The sequence below is a fragment of the Suncus etruscus genome, chromosome 11, assembly GCF_024139225.1.
Source record: "Suncus etruscus isolate mSunEtr1 chromosome 11, mSunEtr1.pri.cur, whole genome shotgun sequence".
Lineage (NCBI taxonomy): Eukaryota > Metazoa > Chordata > Mammalia > Eulipotyphla > Soricidae > Suncus > Suncus etruscus.
Window position 1 is genome coordinate 100,037,004 of NC_064858.1, and position 18,596 is coordinate 100,055,599.

The 18,596-nt window shown below is 39.9% G+C and overlaps 1 protein-coding gene across 2 annotated transcripts in view; it reads left to right on the top strand.

Annotated features, from left to right (window-relative positions):
• The window catches only part of KCNMB4 (potassium calcium-activated channel subfamily M regulatory beta subunit 4), an 86,956-nt gene that overhangs the window by 29,214 nt on the left and 39,146 nt on the right, over positions 1-18,596 (top strand). For both annotated transcript variants that reach the window (XM_049782774.1, XM_049782776.1), the window contains one exon: positions 4,009-4,136. In XM_049782774.1, coding sequence (XP_049638731.1) covers positions 4,009-4,136 — 128 coding nt within the window. The remainder of the gene's footprint in view (positions 1-4,008; positions 4,137-18,596) is intronic.

Consider the following 18,596-nt stretch of genomic DNA (forward strand, 5'->3'; position numbering starts at 1 on the left):
TTTTTACTTCTCCCCTGAGTAAAGGATGTTCATTATGATACTATTATAATACCTGGAAACCAGACTAGAACAGCTTAGAAAATAAAGGAACCTTCATGATTGAATTGTGTGTGTGTATGAGAGAGAGAGAGAGAGAGAGAGACAGACAGACAGACAGACAGACAGACAGACAGAGACAGACAGAGAGAGAAAAGACAGGGTAGACTGTGTCTGGCAGTACTTAGTATGTAGTAGTGCCAGGGATCAATCACGTGCTCCAGTCTTCTGAGCCATCTCCCTGGTTCTGTTTAGTTTATTTAAAAATTGTAACAGAGGCCAGAGCAATTAGTACAGTGAGAAAGGCCATGCAACAACTACCACTTTTTTAATACTGTCATTCCCAGTAGGGACGTGACAATTTGGATGTTAATGTAAATTCAAAGCCACCTAATATTTAGAAACAAAACTAATAACAGAAAATCAGCTAGCAATAAATCTCTTAGCAAACCTTTGGACAATGACTTAATGACCTAATTGCAATATGCATTCATTTTCAAAAATTTTCTTATGGCTGTATTTTTAAAAATAATTTCCTTACCATTGACCTGTAAACAAGCAATATAAAAATATATTATTTTGTACCTGCCAAAGAGATCGACTGGGGAATAGGTGGGAATCCAGGAATAATGGTGCAAAGCATTTTACTCTGGTGGTGGGATTTGTCTTGGAATGAATGTTTTGTGAGCAACTATGTAATACATGTTTTTTAAATAAAGTAATTTATTTACAAAAGTTTCTTTATAAAGGGCCACAGAGATGCACAACAGGTAGGGACTTCCCTTGCACAGGGTTCAGTCCCTGGAAGTCTATATGGTCTTCTTAGTCCCCTGGGAGTGATCCCTGAGCACAGAACCAAGAGTAAACCTGGAGCATAGCCAGGTGTGGCCCAAAACCCAATGAAGTCCCTTAGTGAACATTTTCATAAAGTAAAGCACAGCCCCCTCCTCAATAAAAGACCTGTCACAGTCACTGCCTTTGTATTAGCTAGGCATTAGTGCCTCTGGCAGCAGCGTTGGAGTTGGCCTCCGTTGGGCCCTTTCTTACTATTCCTCCAGAAGAGAATCATTTAAATATAGAACTAGACAAACAACGCTACAAATTACAACACTAATGTATGTTCTTGTAGACCTCGCTCCTAGTGCCTCTGTTTCTGTGACAAGAATACACACGTCTGGCCTCTTCCTTTTTCTTTTTTCTTTTTGTTTTTCTGGGTGGGTCACACTCGGCAGTGCTCAGGGGTTACTCCTGGCTCTACACTCAGAAATCGCTCCTGGCAGGTTTGGGGGACCATATGGGATGTCAGGATTCGAACTACCGTCCTTCTACATGCCAGGTGAATGCCCTACCTCCATGCTATCTCTCCAGCCCCTCTGGCCTCTTTATGTATCATCGCTAGAATAGAGAGAACCTGTTCTTTCTCCCATTAGTCTGCCTCTTTATCCAACTCCTCTTTCCATAACCCCAAGAGTTATACTAGTGAATTTACCCTCCAGGTACTTGTTTGTGAAGCTAATGGTTAAGGACATGAGGATAGCAATGAAAATATTTATGTAAATTACCTATTTTTTAAATATATCTTTATTACAAATATGATTGTAGTTGGGTTTCAGTAGTATAAAGAACATTCACCTTCACCAGTGCAACATTTCTAATTGCTACATTAATTTGGTTTGTTGTTGTTGTTGTTTGGGGGGGTTGTTTTTTTTTGGGGGGGGAGGGTCAAATCCACAGCACTCAGGTTACTCCTGGCTCTTTACTCAGAAATTGACCCTGGCAGGCCCTGGGGACCATATGGGATGCAGGGAATCGAACTGTGGTCCTTCAGATTTGGCCATGTGCAAGGCAAATGCCCTACTGCTGTGCTATTGCTCCAGCCCTCTAATTCCTACATTGTATCTGAACAGTGAATATAGTATTTTTCCCAGTCAGCTTTGCCATCCTGAGGTCTATCATTTGAGAGAAATTACTCAGATTTTATTTCTGTGGTGACAAAACATGAAACAAAAGATTTTCTTTTGGAAGAGGCCTTCCCCCACCCCAAGTGATTTGCTTACTTTAACAAATTTAATTACCTGATGCATAATTCAATCTTTTCCTGTATGGGGTAACGGGGGGTAGGGAATAAAATCCTGTTTATTGATTTTGTTTTGAACCATACCCAGTGTTGCTCAGGGCTTACTCCTGGCTTTTAACTCAGGAATCACACCTGGCATTACTTGGGGGACCAAATGGGATGCCAGGGATCAAACTCTGGTGAGCTGTGTGCAAGACAAGTGCTTTACCTGCCCCTTATTGATTAATAAACCTTTTTACCTTTGTGTAAAACATGTGTGTGTGTGTATGCAAGAGAATAATAAACATGTTAGTTCTTAACTTTTTATGGTTTCTAATATGGATCCAATATAGTCATTGTTTTAATATGTGCCATGTAAATATCAACACATTCTATCAAAAAAAAAAAAAAAGAAAGAAATGTAGAGCTAGACAGTATTGGGAGATTCTATTGATTAGAAAAGATCAGCTAAGGAAAAGGGATTCATTAACTCATTAACTGAAGTCCAAACCTAGCAAATGACACTAGCAAACAGTAGGGCTGGAGGCCTTTTTAACAATCTTCACTGTACCTTGAAAGAACTTATAATTCATGATCCCCAAAATACTTCAGATTTTTTTTGTTTTGGTGCCACACCCTGTGGTGCTCAGGGGTTACTCCTGGCTCTGCACTCAGAAATTACTCTTGGCAAGCTCGGGGACCCTATGGGATGCCAGGAAACCCGGTCAATTCCAGGAAACCCCAGTATTAACCCCTTAAACTCCTACAGGTGTAAGTCAAAAAACAAAATCAACAAAGTGAAAGAAAAGACTTTGGAAGGAAGGAAAATCGTGCCAGATGGGACTAACATACTTGACTTCCAAGTGCTAGTGAATTCTGGGACCCAGAGACTTAGCTTGGTGAGATGAGGACAGGCAGAAAGGAGATCATGCAAAGCTTTGAAAAGTTAGAGAGCATGCTGAGAAGTTGGGGGCTTACCAGAAAATCATGGAAAGTGCTTACAACTTATATGCTCTAAAATAAAATGACTCGAAGAATATATACAGGTAATGGATTTTTTCCCCCCATTTAAGTCAGGACTTGGGTAAAATAACTGATTAAATGTCACCAGAATCTTGTTCTCATAAAACTGATCCTCAGTCACTCTCCTCAGCTGTTAAATGGAAATCATGGCAGGTTTTTTTTTTTTTAATAAGAAAACTAAAGTCCAGGCTTGCATGACAGTGCCTGGTAGGTTGTAAATAATAACTGGAAACTGGTATCATCTTCATCATGAAAGACTGCACTGGAGAAAACAGATGAGTGTGCTTCTCTCTACCATTGCATGTTTTTGATTCTGCTGAATTTGTGTTGCTTAAAGTAGTTCTATTTCTGCCATAGAAGACTATTTTGTAAGAAGAATGGCAGGGAAAGTCATCGTTAGCAAAATGCATTGATTATATATTCAAGAGAAGCTTTTTTTTGCTGATTTTTTTTTTGGTGGAAAAGAATTCAGAAAAAAACCCTGGGATTTCAATAGTTGATCCAGGCTAGGGAAGCTGTATGCTTCATTTAAAGGCAAAAGAGGAAAACATCAAGCTCCATAGACAGAAATAGGGGACAAAAATAACTTTATTTTTTTAAATCTGTTGCCCATCAGCCACTCTAAATAGACTATAGAACGTTTCCAATTGTAATAATGTATAATATAGTCCTGTACTACAATGATAGTGATTTTTGCTGTGGTTTGTTTGCGTATGTGTGTATGAATATTTTCTGTAATTGTGCCATATTTAGAATATAGTTTAGCAATTTCCGTTTGTATTAGAAATTAAATTGAATTCGCTCTCTGAGCAATGGCATCTTTATTTTTAGATGGTCTAGTATTCCTCTATCCTAATGAATAATAGGTTTGTTTCTGTGTTTTGTTTTGTCAGTGTTCCTATATCCCTCCCTGTAAGAGAGAAAATCAGAAGAACTTGGAAAGTGTCATGAGTTGGCAACAGTATTGGAAAGATGAGATTGGTTCTCAGCCATTTACTTGCTATTTTAATCAATATCAAAGGTAAGCCAATATTTACGATGCACATTAGAGTTGTAGCCTCCGCAGTTTATTACACTAATGAATTTTAGATGGCAAGCATTTTACAAAATACACATCATGAAAATAATTTAAACTCTTTCTAGCATATAATAAAGAATGTCTTTCTTATTTTATAGCAGCACTTTCCAAACTTTTTAGACAAAACAAATCATTTTATACGCCCCCTCCATCCCCAGGTAGTCTACTGTCTTTTTTTTGGGGGGAGGTCACACCCAGTGATGCTCAGGGGTTACTCCTGGCTATGTGCTCGGAAATCGCTCTTGGCTCAAGGGACCATTTGAGATGCTGGGGATCAAACCAATGTCTGTCCTGGATCTGCCGCATGCAAGGCAAATGCCCTAATACTACTGTCTTTTTTTTTTTTTAATTAAAAAAATTTTTTTTACTTAAAGAAAATGCATCACATAGTTGACATAACTGATCATAATACCTTTGTTTCAAGATAAGGGAAAGCAAAGTTATTGAAAATAATAGAAAATAGAAAGAAAAACAGAAAAACCAAATGGAAGAGAAGAAAAAGAAAGGAGAGGAAGCTCAGTAGCAAGTCTATTTGTGGAAATGATGGTATCTTCAATAAAGTCACCAATACAATAGCAGAAGGTAGTGTAGCTACTGTCTTTAAGTGAACAAACAGAAAGGACCCCCCCCCCTCCCACCTTAATTACATCTAGACTATTTCTAGTTCCCGAATCAAGCTATGGTACCAAGGTGTCACCCACACTAAGAAACACTCTTGAGTATGTTTCTCAGCATGAGCCCATCGGTCCAACATGGGTACCAAGATATTCCAAAAAAGCCCCTGGTGAAAAATCACAGAAATGAGGGAGGGACAACTAAAGCCTCAGGTGAAAGAAAACAAGGATGGAAAAAGGCCATGGCTAGGACTAGGCCGAGAAGCATGGCTCTAGGTGATAAGAGGCGTGCAAAGTGTCCAGGCCCGGCTGTTGGGGTAGAGCACAGGCCTGGTATATGTGAGGCCCTGCTTCTGGTTCCCAATCCCACCTGGCCTCCAAACACCACAGCGATATGAACAGTAGAGAATTCTGCAGGTAGGAAAGAGGTCTTATGTCCTAAAGTTTGCCATCAAAGTATATTATGAACTGTATCTTTAGATAGGAATATAGGCATGAGTGATATTCCCTGAGAATTGCAGATTAATGTATGCAAAGCAATGTGTAGATATGTCATTATTTTGGGATCTTTCCCTTTCCTTTCAGTTCTGAGATTCAATCAGTGCATGAACTGAACCATTAAACTTTTTTCAAATTAGGTTTTGAGAAAGGGGCTCTGTGAAAACAAACAAACAAACAAACAAACAAACAAACACACTTCAGTTCATGCCAGATAAATTTACAAAGCATTGATTGGCTGTTTGTTGACTAATCACAACCCCTTGATGTATATGTTCACTTGGATGTCCCTCAGATATCTCAGACCTTTTCTTCATAGTTATCTTTTCTGGTGGAAGGTTTTGTCATCCTTATGCTCACCTAGTTCAGGGATCTTTGAGCAAAGCTTAATTCAATCTCCTTTTTTATGCCCCATCATGTAAGTTCATCTATGAATCACTAAAGTCACTATGCTGATTTGACCTTTGTAATAGCTCTGCCTTCCTTCTGCCACTGCTCTGTTTGGTCTAACATGTCCTTCCACCTTCTTAGCTCACGAAATGCCCACAAGGCCCTGAGTTTAAAGGTGCTAAGCAAGTGCTTCTGTGATTCTAACCACCTGACACAGTCTGGTGTCCCTGGTAGAAATTTTTTGAAAAAGAGTTAAATGATGGTTTAGTTGCTCAGGGTCGGTCAGAGCTATGGCGCAAGCGGTAAGGCATCTGCCTTGCCCGCGCTAGCTTAGGACAAACCGTGGTTTGATCCCCGGGAATCCCATATGGCCCCCCCTCAAGCCAGGAGCAATTTCTGAGCACATAGCCAGGAGTAACCCCTGAGCATCACCGGGTGTGGCCCCAAAACAAAAACAAACACAAAAAATTATGGTATAGCTGCTGGATCAGGTTCCTATTGCTGTATGACAAATTACCTAATTATAATAGTATGACAATGATTTATTATTTCTGATGAAACTGTAGGTTAAGTCAGGTGGCTGAGTTAACTCAGGTAAATATGACTGGACCAGCTGTATGGTCTAAGATGTCTTCTTTCCTCGCATTTCTCCACAGCAGTCTGTGCTTGGTGTTAGCTGAATCACTTAGGTTCTCCATCTGACCTCTCATCCACCTGCGGACTGGAGCCCATTCCTTAAAATATGGCAGCTGCAGGCTAGAGAGAAGTACAGAGGTGACTCAAAGGAGACCCTAAGTCTAATTGCAGCATCTGATAAGGTGCCCCAAGTACTGCCAGGATTGATCCCTGAGCCAGGTGGAAGCACTAAGCATTATTGGATATGAACTAAAAAACAAACCAACCAAAAACTATAGAAACCTAGGATCATAATATATTCTTTCTAGTTATAGTGGGCTTTATTTTACATTTTATTTTAAGCACGTGGTCAGGACAGAATTTCAAGAAAGCCAGGCTTTGGCTTGGAACTCATAATATTATTTTTTATTGAGGTGACATTGTTATACAAATTTATATGTTTAAGACATACTTTCCCTCTTTTTCTAAACTATACTTATGTCCCTTCATCATCCTTCCCCCACTCCTTCTTCCTCCTCTTCTAACCTCAGTTCTATGATCAAAATCCAATAATTATTTATTTATTTACTTATTGTTTTTTGTTTGTTTGTTTGAGGTACACACCCATTGGTGCTCAGGATTACTCCTGGCACTGTGCTCAAGAAATCACTCCTGGGGCCCAGAGAGACAGCACAGCGGCGTTTGCCTTGCAAGCAGCCGATCCAGGACCAAAGGTGATTGGTTCGAATCCTGGTGTCCCATATGGTCCCCCGTGCCTGCCAGGAGCTATTTCTGAGCAGACAGCCAGGAGTAACCCCTGAGCACCGCCGATGTGGCCCAAAAACAAAAACAAAAACAAGAAATCACTCCTATAGGTGCACAGGGGAATGCCTGGGATCAAACTCGATTCCAGGTTAGCTGCATGCAAGGCAAACTTCCTACCAGTTGTAGAAAGTTGTATTATCACTCCAGTCTTGGATTTGTTTTCATTTTAGTTTGTCTGCTCCCTTGCTTTTTTTCTTGATACCCCACTAATAAATATCATTCAACATTTGTCTCTCTCCTTAATTATTTGATTTGTCAGAACCTTTCTGGCACATTCATGTTGCTACAAAAGGCAGTAGTTCATCTTTCTTTATAGCTGAATAGCTGAATTTGTATATATGCCACATATTTATCCATTTTTCTATCATTAGGCACTTGGGATGGTTCCATATCTTGAGTACCATAGATTATGCTGCAAAGAACATAGTTTTGCAAATGTTTAAGTTAGTATTTTTATGTATTTTTGATAGATACCTAGGAGTGGAATTGCAGGAGGAAAAGCAGAAAGAAACCTGTACTTCTCCTGGTATAGATTTCTTGAGATTGGGAAACCTTTTCCAATTTATCACAGGTATTTTTGAGTAGAGTAAGTTCATTTGCCTACACCTAAGGCAGTCACAGTGGATCTCTGTTTTAGGGACAGGGCAAGGAATGCTTATCGATGTCAGTAGATTTGGAATGGAAAAGGAAAGAAGGATGATGCATTGTAGAATAAACAAAAGCGTCTCCTGCAAAGTGTGTCTTCATGTTCTTTGTATAGTATTCCCAAAGTCTGCAGTCTTCATTTCACATAATATGCTGGAAAATATTTTTTCATATGGTTTTGTTTGGGGGCCATATCCAGCTGTGCTTTGGGTTTAATCTTGGCTTTGTACTCAGGGATCACTGTTGGTAGAGCTTGTGAAACCATATATGTATGGTACTAGGGATGTGAACCAGGTCAGCCACAAATAAGGCAAGTGTTCTGCCCCAAAATTAAAATAAAATTTTGGGGCAGAGAGGATCCTAAACAGCAGTCCATTATGGTGCTGGGGGGCCATTCCTGATGGTGCCCAAGGGTCCAAGTGGGGTTAGAGGTAATGTAAGCTTCCCACATGCAAAGTATGTGTTCAAGTCTATTGAGCTAGTGCCCTGACCCAGAAAAGCTTAAAAAAGATTAGAATCTTGGTGGTCAAACCTAGACATTAACATTTTTAAAATTGACTCTGGGGTTATAAATATTTAAATAGAATCAAGAGCCACTGATCTGCCCTCTCCCTGTTGCCCTCTCTCAGTGACATTATTTCTTCATTTCTTCACCGATCTTCTGAGTCAGGTTCAATTCTGCTTAAGAATATGGACCATATTATCTTTGATTTTATGTCTCCAGCACTCCACATTGTCTGGTTTTCAGTTAGTCAATGTTTGGTGAACAAGCAAATGTGCCAGAATAAGGAAAATGCATTTCTTTCAAGCAAGTAGGATTTATTGGGGGAAAGAGATGCTTACTCAACTATAAATACTACATTATTAGCCAGAAATAAGGAGGGAAAGTCTATAAAGTAAGCCTACTGTGATAAAGAAACTGGGGCTTAAAAATAAAAATTAAGGCTAGAGATATTGTAGAGTGGTTGACTTGCTTGCTGCAAACCCTAATTCAATCCTAGACACTATATATGTTTCCTCAAGCACCTCAGGAGTGATTTTGAACACAGAGCCAAGAGTAAGCCCTGTGTGCTGCCAGGTATAGCCTCAAAACTGATAGAAACAAACAAGCAAACAAACATACAATTGAAAAAAAGAAATGAGACCTGGCAACATGATTAGGTATATAGTTTATATAATTAGGAATGATGGTAGGCAGGCTTGTAAGTTTGGGGTCATATATATTTTTTTTTATTTTTGGATCACACCTGATGGTACTCAGGTATTACTCCTGGCTCCGTGCTCAGAAATCATTTCTGGCAGGCTCTGGGACCATATGGGATGCCAGGAATTGAACCAGAGTCCTGGGTTGGCCATGTGCAAGGCAAATGCTTTACTGTTGTCTATCTCTCCAGCCCTTGGGCTCATATTTCTAAAGGATTATTACATTTCTTATTAAAGAAATGGATTTTATCACCTGGTCAATGAAGATTCAAGAATTGTTTAAATCAGGACCAGACAGACAGCACAGCAGTAGGGCATTTGCCTTGCCAGCAGCTGATTTAGCACACATGGTGGTTCGAATCCTGGCATCCCTTAAGGTCCCCCGAGCCTGCAAGGAGTGATTTCTGAGTGTGGAGCCAGGAGTGACCCCTCAGCACCACCAGTAGTGATCCAAAAACAAAAAAAAAATTTTGTTTAAAAGAAAAAATTACTATAAAAAATTGTTGCTGTTGTTTTGGGGTGTTTTGTTTGTCCCCCCTCCACCATAGCTGGCAGTGCTCAGAACTTATAAAGCAAACTTCCTAACCCCTACCTCTCCAGCTACTATAAATAAACATTTTTGTAAAGAAGACATGAGTAGATCTCTGATTTAGGAAGTAGCTGATATGAGTGTCAGGAGGATAAAGATAGGAACCTTAGGACGAGGGAAAACTTAGTGAAGGGTAAGTGAGGAGAATACTGAACAGAAAACAAAGTCATTTTGGGGTGACTGCCATAATGCTGACCACGAGTAAACCATTCTGTGTTGCACATTGGATTTCCAGGGCCCCATTTGAATGGTGAGGAAGCTTAAGTTAACTAGTTGCCTAAGACACATAAAAATAAACAGAGAGGAAGTGGGGGGTTTGATCTGGAAAGAAAAGTAAATAGAGAACCCCATTATTCAGATTCTCAAAAGCTTCTTCTGTGAATCCTTTGTTGATCCTGGTAAGCATTTTGAGTTCTCAAACTCAAAATAAGGAAAAGGAAGGATCAATCAAGAAATCCATTTAGAAGATAGAATAAACTGAACTGAATGACAATGGCGTTAAGTGATGAGGGCAAGGATTTCAAGGGAAGATGAGTCAAGGGAAGATGAATGCGGGGGAATGGAATAGTTTGGCTCTGATATTATGGATCTTATAGGACATGAGAAGATATTTGGCAGATATTAAAAATACAGACATGGGGCCAGAGCGATAGCACATCGGGTATATTATTTGCCTTGCAATCCCGGGCATCCCATATGGTCCCCTGAGCCTGTCAGGAGCGATTTCTGAGCACAGAACGAGAAGTAACCCCTGAACACCGCTGGATGTGGCCCCAAAACACAACAAAAATTAATAAAATAATAAGTAAATAAAATGAATACAGGCTTTTAGTTCAGAAGCAAGAAGTAGAAGACTTAGTCATATTTGAGCAATAATTGAAGGAAAAGAAGTGACCTGGAAAAAGAAATGGCCTGTCCTTGGCCTCCCCTTTCTTCAGATTATAGGGGAAGGGGGTGAGGGAAGCAGGTCAGTGCCAAGAGGTAAATCAAAGAAGAGTGTCAGGAAGGGAAGTGTTTTGAGGAGAAAAGAGTAGAAGAGAATGACTGCTGAGGAGCTGGTGGTTTTAGCAACTGTGGCCATGGTGAAAATAGTTTAGGGACATCCTTCAAGTCGTGTTAGAAATCATTCTAAGGGATCAGAGTGGTGGTGCAAGTGGTAGGGCTTTTGCCTTGCATGCAGCTGACCCAGGACGGACCATGGTTTAATCCCCTGGAGTCCATATGGTCCCTGAGCCAGGAGCGATTTCTGAACACATAGCCAGGAGTAATCACTGAGCATCACCAAGTGTGGCCCAACATGAAAAAAAAAAAATCATTCTAAACCTGAGCTGAGACTGCGAAGACACATTCCTTAGTGCAGACTGCTTGTTCAAGAGCTCAGATCCCACTGGAAAAAGTTTGGGGAGAAGGATGAAGGGTGAGCCATTGAGAAGGGATCAGGAATGTAAGCTGAGAAATGGGCCTTTTCCAGACTATGGTTGCTGAGAAGAGACATACATTGAACACAGATAGTGTCTGTGGCAAGAAGAATGAACTTGCCCACAAGGAGTTAAAATGGTTAAGCAGCTCGAATTGTCAGTTTTTTCTGGGAGGTGGTGCCTACTCATGAAACAGATTCCCATGGTCAGGGCCACTCACTCCTGTCTGAGTCAGTGATCCTTCAATGTCCTAGACCTGGATTTCAGGATGTGGGTGAGTTTGAGTCTGTTTGTGAAACCCAACAGTAGTGCCTGATCATCTTAGCATTCCCTCCTCACCCCGATCCTACCCAGCCCACTACTGCCAGGCACATTTTCCAGTGGTTGCTATGCCCTATGTTGTGTCCCAGGAGAACATGAGTGTTGAGTCTCAGCAACCAACCAAGAGCCTGTACTTTATAATAATAATAATCTGGAGCAACAGAGTAGTCGCTCAGTAGTCAGAGGCATGCTTAGCATGCAGAAGACATGGAAACAAACGCACAACCAAAACTAGGATAGCAAGAACTTTCTATAAAGAGATGCCAGGGTATTAAAGTTCACTAGCTCCATGGCATCTTCTTGGGGAGGAAACAAGTCTAGATGGCACCTCATGTCCATCCCCAGACTGTTGAAGATAGAAGTCATGTACTGGCTGACAAACCAACAGCAATTCCAGACACAATTTGGAGTGTCTGAGACAGCAGGAGTTTGGAATGTGGCTCATGCCCATGACATATGCAAGAGGAAACGAGAGAGCTCTGGTTGGAGGTGTGAAAACCGCAGCTCCTGGTGTCACCTACTCCTTGTACACTTTTACTACCGTGAAAGAAGACATAAAAATAGATTTACTGTAGAGACTCCCAGATGCTTCTCAGTAGATGAACTTTATATATAACGTAACCTTTAGATTTCACTCCAGTGAAGGAAATTAGAGAGAAAAGCTGCAGAGAAGTTTGCATTTTCAAGAAAAGGATGTTATTTACCCCCCAAAAAATCACCAGGCAAGAGCATTGGGAATCTCCACTTTGTGTAAGGCTGAATGAGGTGAGCTTGCTCTCAGGAGTAGAGTGGATACAGGCAGCCACAAGCAGCCATATCTTCATGGAGTACAGCCCCCAAATGGTCACCCTTCTCTGACACCTCAGAAGGACCCCATATCAGTGGCTGGGTAGTCACCTCTCTAGGGATCAGAGCCTGGCACTTCCCTTCATGGTCGTTTCCTGTAATCTTTCAGTTCTCTGCTTAGGGATACGCCATCTTCTTCCACTGTGTGTTTTGATGTTACACGTTTGACATAGTTAAGTTCACCTGATCTTACTATATACTTTTTTTGTTGTTGTTGGCTTACACTGACTTATACCAGCTTCTTGGGCATGGGCAGGGTATTTTGGCTACACCTGACTGCTTAGGTGTTACTCTTGGCTCTGCACTCAGGAATCATGCCAAAAAACCAACCAAACAAAAAGTACTTTAAACAGAAGGTTTCTAAATGCCCAACAACCAAAAATGAATTCAAAAGCAGATTTTTTTAATTTATTTTTTTTAATATCTCTATTTAAGCACCATGGTTACAAACATGGTTGTAGTTGGGTTTCAGCTATAAAAAGTACAGGCCCTTCATCAGAGCAACCTTCCTGCTACCAATGCACCCTAAAAGCAGACTCCTAATGAATTTGCTGTGTATTGTGCAGCACTTCCTTTGCATTTCTCAAGGGAAAGAGATCAGAAGAAAATGTTTTAGCAGCCCTGAGTAGATCACTCAAGTGACACTTGCTGGCCCTAGTCTTTTTTGTTCAGAGAGTAAAGGACACACTCTTCCAATTCTAGCTTTCCTGTCTGTTTATTGCGTGTCAATTCTGTCACAAAACTAAAAATGAACAGCAGGGGGGAAAAGATGGACATGGGCCCTGTGTTCACAAAGCTTGTGGTCTAATGTCTGACCATAGTTAACAATAAAATGAGGTTAAGGTTATGAAGGAGCAGCCAAGGGTGCTGCTCTGACATATGATCCTTCAGGGGGAGAATTTTGAATACATTTTAATTTGGTGGGGACCAGAAGATTCTCAAGAGTCAAATAATAATGCCAAAGGAAACATCACTGTGTCCAGAGATACTTGTCCAGAGGCAAGAAAGAGGTTGGTGCAATGAAGGTATTGAAAGGCTAATGTGAGGTGGATGTGGGGTGTGGACAGGAGGGTGAGTTCTGGGAATAGTGTAGCTTTCTCTCACTGCAGGGAAGCCCTGAACGTTTTCTGTCGTGGAGTAGTGACATGATCCGCTTTTACTCTGGTGCTTCCGGTTATCACTGAGGTTTCATATGAATAGGATGCTTTGGCCCTGTCCCCTCTTTCCCCCCTCACCTGGGAACATATTGACCTTTTCTACTGTAGGGACTCAGCAGACAGCAGTTCTTTAAATCTGGACTGTATCACTGACCGTGTAGTGCCTCAGTCCTTTTGTAGAAAGAGGGCAAAATATGCTCTGCATGTCCCTGTTCTCCTTTGAACATGTATCTCACTTATCTCTACTTCTCTTTGTTTTTTTTTTTTACACTCTGGAGAAGCCTATTCTCCCTTGAACACAGAATTCCTCTCTTTCTCTCCCCTCACATTCTTCTAAGTAAATTTAAATAAAAACTACCTTGCTTCATGAAGGAAGGAAGGAAGTGGCAAAGGAAGGAAGGAAGGAAGTGGCAAAGGAAGGAAGGAAGAGAAAAGAAGAGGGAGGGCAAGGAATGGGGAGAAAGAAGAAAAGGGGAAAGAAAGAAAAGAGGACTGGAGTAGAATGAGTATGGACTTTACTTTCATGCTACTGACACAGCTTCAATCCCTGGGACCCCATTTAGTCTCTCAAGTACCACCAGGATGATTCCTGAGTGCAGAGTCAGTAGTAACTCCTGAGCACCACCAAGTGAAGTCCAAAGAGTGAAAGAAAGAGAATGGAAGGAAAGATGGATGGAAGGAAGAAAGGAAGGAAGGGAGGGAGGGAGGGAGGAAGGAAGGAGGAAAAGATGGAAAAAAGGAAGCAAGAAAGGAATACTGGTTATTGTGAGGTGACACGTGAGACAGTCTGTGACTATAGTAATGCCTATAAACTTGTTGGCTGTGTTTATTACAAATATGATATTTGTAAAATGTTAGCAGTTTGTCTTTTACATGATTGGGTAACCTAATCTCACCCTTTCAGGTCTAGTCCATTTGCTTCTCTTCCATGCTCCCATATTACTGAGGCTAGTTTCATCACACTTCCAGTATTAGGAGACTATGGCATTTCTCCTGTCAGATAAACTCACAGATTATGAGTTCTTTAGGAATAGCAAACCTCTGTCACACCAAACCTCTGAGTTTACATTTCTCTTTTATCACTTACTATTCTTATGACTTTAGTTAAACTGCAATTTCTCAGACTTGGGTTCCTCCACTATGAAATGTGGGTAATGTTATCCATCTGAATGATATCCTTTTAGTTTATTCTTTTGGGGGATAAACTAGTTTTTAAAAATAAGGATTATACTAGTGCATTCAACTTGGTAAATGTGGTTTTATTGACCCTGTGTTTCTAATACTGTAGATAGAAACAACAGAAGATATTCAGTTATGGATTGAAGGCTAAGTCAATTCATGAGGTATTGAATCAGTAAATATTCAGGATGTTATTGATAAATAAAATAAACATAATGGGCTCGGAGAGATAGCACATCAGCGTTTGCCTTGCAAGCAGCTGATCCAGGACCAAAGGTGGTTGGTTCGAATCCCGGTGTCCCATATGGTCCCCCATGCCTGCCAGGAGCTATTTCTGAGCAGACAGCCAGGAGTAATCCCTGAGCACCGCCGGGTGTGACCCCCCAAAAAAAAACAAACAAAAAAAACATACATGGATGTACACAGAATCTATTATGCTGAGTGAAATAAGTCAGAGAGAGAGAAAAACGCAGAATGGTCTCACTCATCTATGGGTTTTAAGAAAAATGAAAGACATTCTTGCAATAATAAATTTCAGACACAAAAGAGAAAAGAGCTGGAAGTTCCAGCTCACCTCAGGAAGCTCACCACAAAGAGTGATGAGTTTAGTTAGAGAAATAACTACATTTTGAACTGTCCTAATATTGAGAATGTATGAGGGAAATGTAGAGCCTGTTTAGGGTACAGGCGGGGGTTGGGTGGGGAGGAGGGAGATTTGGGACTTGGGTGATGGGAATGTTGCACTGGTGATGGGTGGTGTTCCTTTTATGACTGAAACCCAAACACAATCATGTATGTAATCAAGGTGTTTAAATAAAAAAAAATTATATCAAAAAAAAAACATAAAAAAAGAGATTCTAAACCTGAGATTGTTGTTAAATAGCATGAATATAAATATGTTATACTTCTAACACAAAAGAAATGTATCTTTATGTTTAAGTTCATTCAATAAGTCGTTATTCCATAATATATATGTATATATACATATATACATATATATATACATATATATATATCTATATATAGGATCTAACCCAGGTCCATCCCTGGTTGGCCTTGTGCAAGGCAAATGCCCTACTGCTGTGCTATCTCTCTGGTCCCACCATAGTAAATATTTTAAATTAAATTTACACTTCATATTTTAGAGAAAGATGAGTCTGGTGGCCTGAGCCAAAATTGAGTAGAGTGAAGAACAGTTTGAAAGTTATTAAACAGAAGATTAAAACCAGCCAATTAGTAAAGGCCTGTTTGCTTACTTGGAGCTTGGGTTGCTCATCTGTGAAATTTGATAGTCTGATCCATTAAATGATCTTCACGATGCCTTTAAGCTCTTAAATGTTATGGTCCTCTGATTCTCTCATTCTGAAGGCTTGTAAAATTACAATAGCTTATGAGGCCAGATAAAATCCTGATGGTGGAAGAGAAAGAAAATTAGCAAAGAACTAAATGGTTAACAGTCTGGAGCAGACTGTAATGGGGGAGACAGTCAACAACTATTGAACTTTATATTATAACAAAGATATGAGTCCTCAAACAAAGGTCAGATTTGGTTCAGCACATTCTCCTTAAAAAGCAAGAATATGTGTAATCCATTATTGAAAAGGTTTTTGTTTTGGGGGGGACACACCTAACTGTGCTCAGGACTTTACTCCTGATTCTGTTCTCAGGGATCACTCTTGATATTGCTTAGGGAAATATTTACCAAAAAAAGGACTTCTACAATATCTCTCTAGCTTCTGTCAAGATTTTTATAATGTTTTTCATTTTTATTACTTTTTATTCAGCTTTAAAGATGAAATCGATTATTTTGAAAGTTAGCTTCCTTCTCATGAAAGCAATACCATTTTAGATATCTTTAGTTTCTATATCTTCCTGACACAAAATAATTTATCACTTTTTCTGTCATGATATAATAAATTTACCTAGAAAATAACCACAATTTTTAAAACTATTCTGCATTTATTAATCATTTGTTATATGCGATGGATAGTATCAAAGATAAGACTGTTTCCAAGGCTCTCAGTATCTTGTGTGAAAGAGACAGCATGTGAATTAGTAATTGTAATGTACTATAAGTGCTGTAATTTTATGGATGGATGAATGAATAAAGATAGAAAGCATGGGCTGACTTGGATTGATTTGAGGAGTGGAAAGAGAAAAGCCATCACCAAGGAAAAGTTTGGTATTTTTAAGAAAGAGTAGGGAGCAAGGAGATAACTCTCATGGCCTTTGCATGTGGGAAGTCCAGCTTAAAATCTTGGCCTTATCTGGTCCTCCAAGTAATATCAAGAGTGACCTTTGTCTTGCATGAGGCAGACCCCTATTCCATCCCTAGTATTGTCTATTGTTCCTTGCTTCCAATCACGACTAGAAATAATCACAAAATCAACAGCAGCCCTGAACATTGCCAGATGTGGCCCTCAAACAACCACCACAATAGGACAAGGTACCTATTTAAAATACCTAAAATAAAGTATTTTAGACTTGATTGTGTGTGCAGTGACAGAGTAACATTTATAGGTGTATTTTAATTTTTTTTAAGCTACACTTGTCAATGCTTAGGAGCAAATTCTGGCTCTGTGTTTAGAAGAGACCCTCTGGCAGTACTCAGGGGGATTTGAGTCAGGATTTGCTGATGACTTACTTCTGGACTATCACGTACTGATGACTGTACAGCCCAATATGTATATTTTAAAAAGATTTAGTCTGGTGGCTGCATTGAGGGCTGGAAAAAGTGAGAGAAAAAAAGCAGGCAATTTGGAACTTTTATTTGCAACAATTTACGTGGAGGATAAAAAGAAAATTGATCAAATCACACAATTAGTGAAGGACAGAAGAGAATGAGCCTGAAACTTTTAGAAAAGAAGAGTTACAAGCCTAGATGTGTATATTATAGGCAAAAAAAAAGTCCACTTTAAGCAGAGAATGATGTTGTCTGACCTTTGGCTTTCCATCAAGGGTAATAGTACAGGATGCAAGGTCAAATGGGAGATTTGGGGAAACCTTTGTTTCCCTAATAAGAACCATCACTACTTTGTCCTGGCAGAAAAATAGATAGATGTGGCAATATATCAGGATACAAAAATCATGCTCCTTGGAGTTGATAAACACGAAGATGATCATTCACACTTTGAGAAGAGCAAAATGATAGGAAAATGCTTCTTTCTGGCATCATTGCTGAGTGCTGTGCTGCCCTCACCTTCCCACTTCTGTCATGTGAAACTAATAAACACTACATGTTTAGTAGATACATGTCAATTTGCAGCTTACATGCAGCGGTCAGAATACACCTGTAAACAATGTGGTGAACAGTGGTCAATTGTAATTGATTTTTTTTTGCAATTTTTGCAAAATCATCTTAGTTGTGTGTTTTTACAAAATTATCTTTGACTTTTGAAACTCTAAAATCATGTTCCTTTCAATATATAGATATATTGGGTTTAAGTGTTCTGTTGCCTGCTAAGCTTTTCTTTTACATTTTTACAAGACAAAGTAAAAAATTGTCTGTACTGGTATGAATCAGAAAAAAGTGCATATAAAAATGAGAACTGAGGGGCCCAGAGAGATAGCACAGCGGCGTTTGCCTTGCAAGCAGCCGATCCAGGACCAAAGGTGGTTGGTTCGAATCCCGGTGTCCCATATGGTCCCCTGTGCCTGCCAGGAGCTATTTCTGAGCAGACAGCCCCAAGTAACCCCTGAGCAACGCCGGGTGTGGCCAAAAAAAAAAAAAAAGAGAGAACTGAGGTTCCAGAGAGACAGTACAGTGTATAAATGTTTGCTTTGAAGAAGGCCAACCCAAGATTCATCCCCAGCACCCCATTTGGTCCCATAAGCTCTTCCAGGAGGTAATTCCTGAGCTGTGAATCAGGAGTAAGCCCCGAGCAATGTCAGGTGTTGCCTCCAGACAAATAAGCAAACAGGAAAATAGGAACTGAAGGGCTGGAGAGAAATAATACAGTAGGTAGAAACCATATGTGCTGCTAGGAATTGAATCCAGGCCTATCACATGTAAGAGAAATGTTCTACCTGTATTTTATCTCTTAGCCCCTAAAACTTTTAGTTTCAATAGATATTATTATTGTTTTGCTTGCTATGGGAGAAAA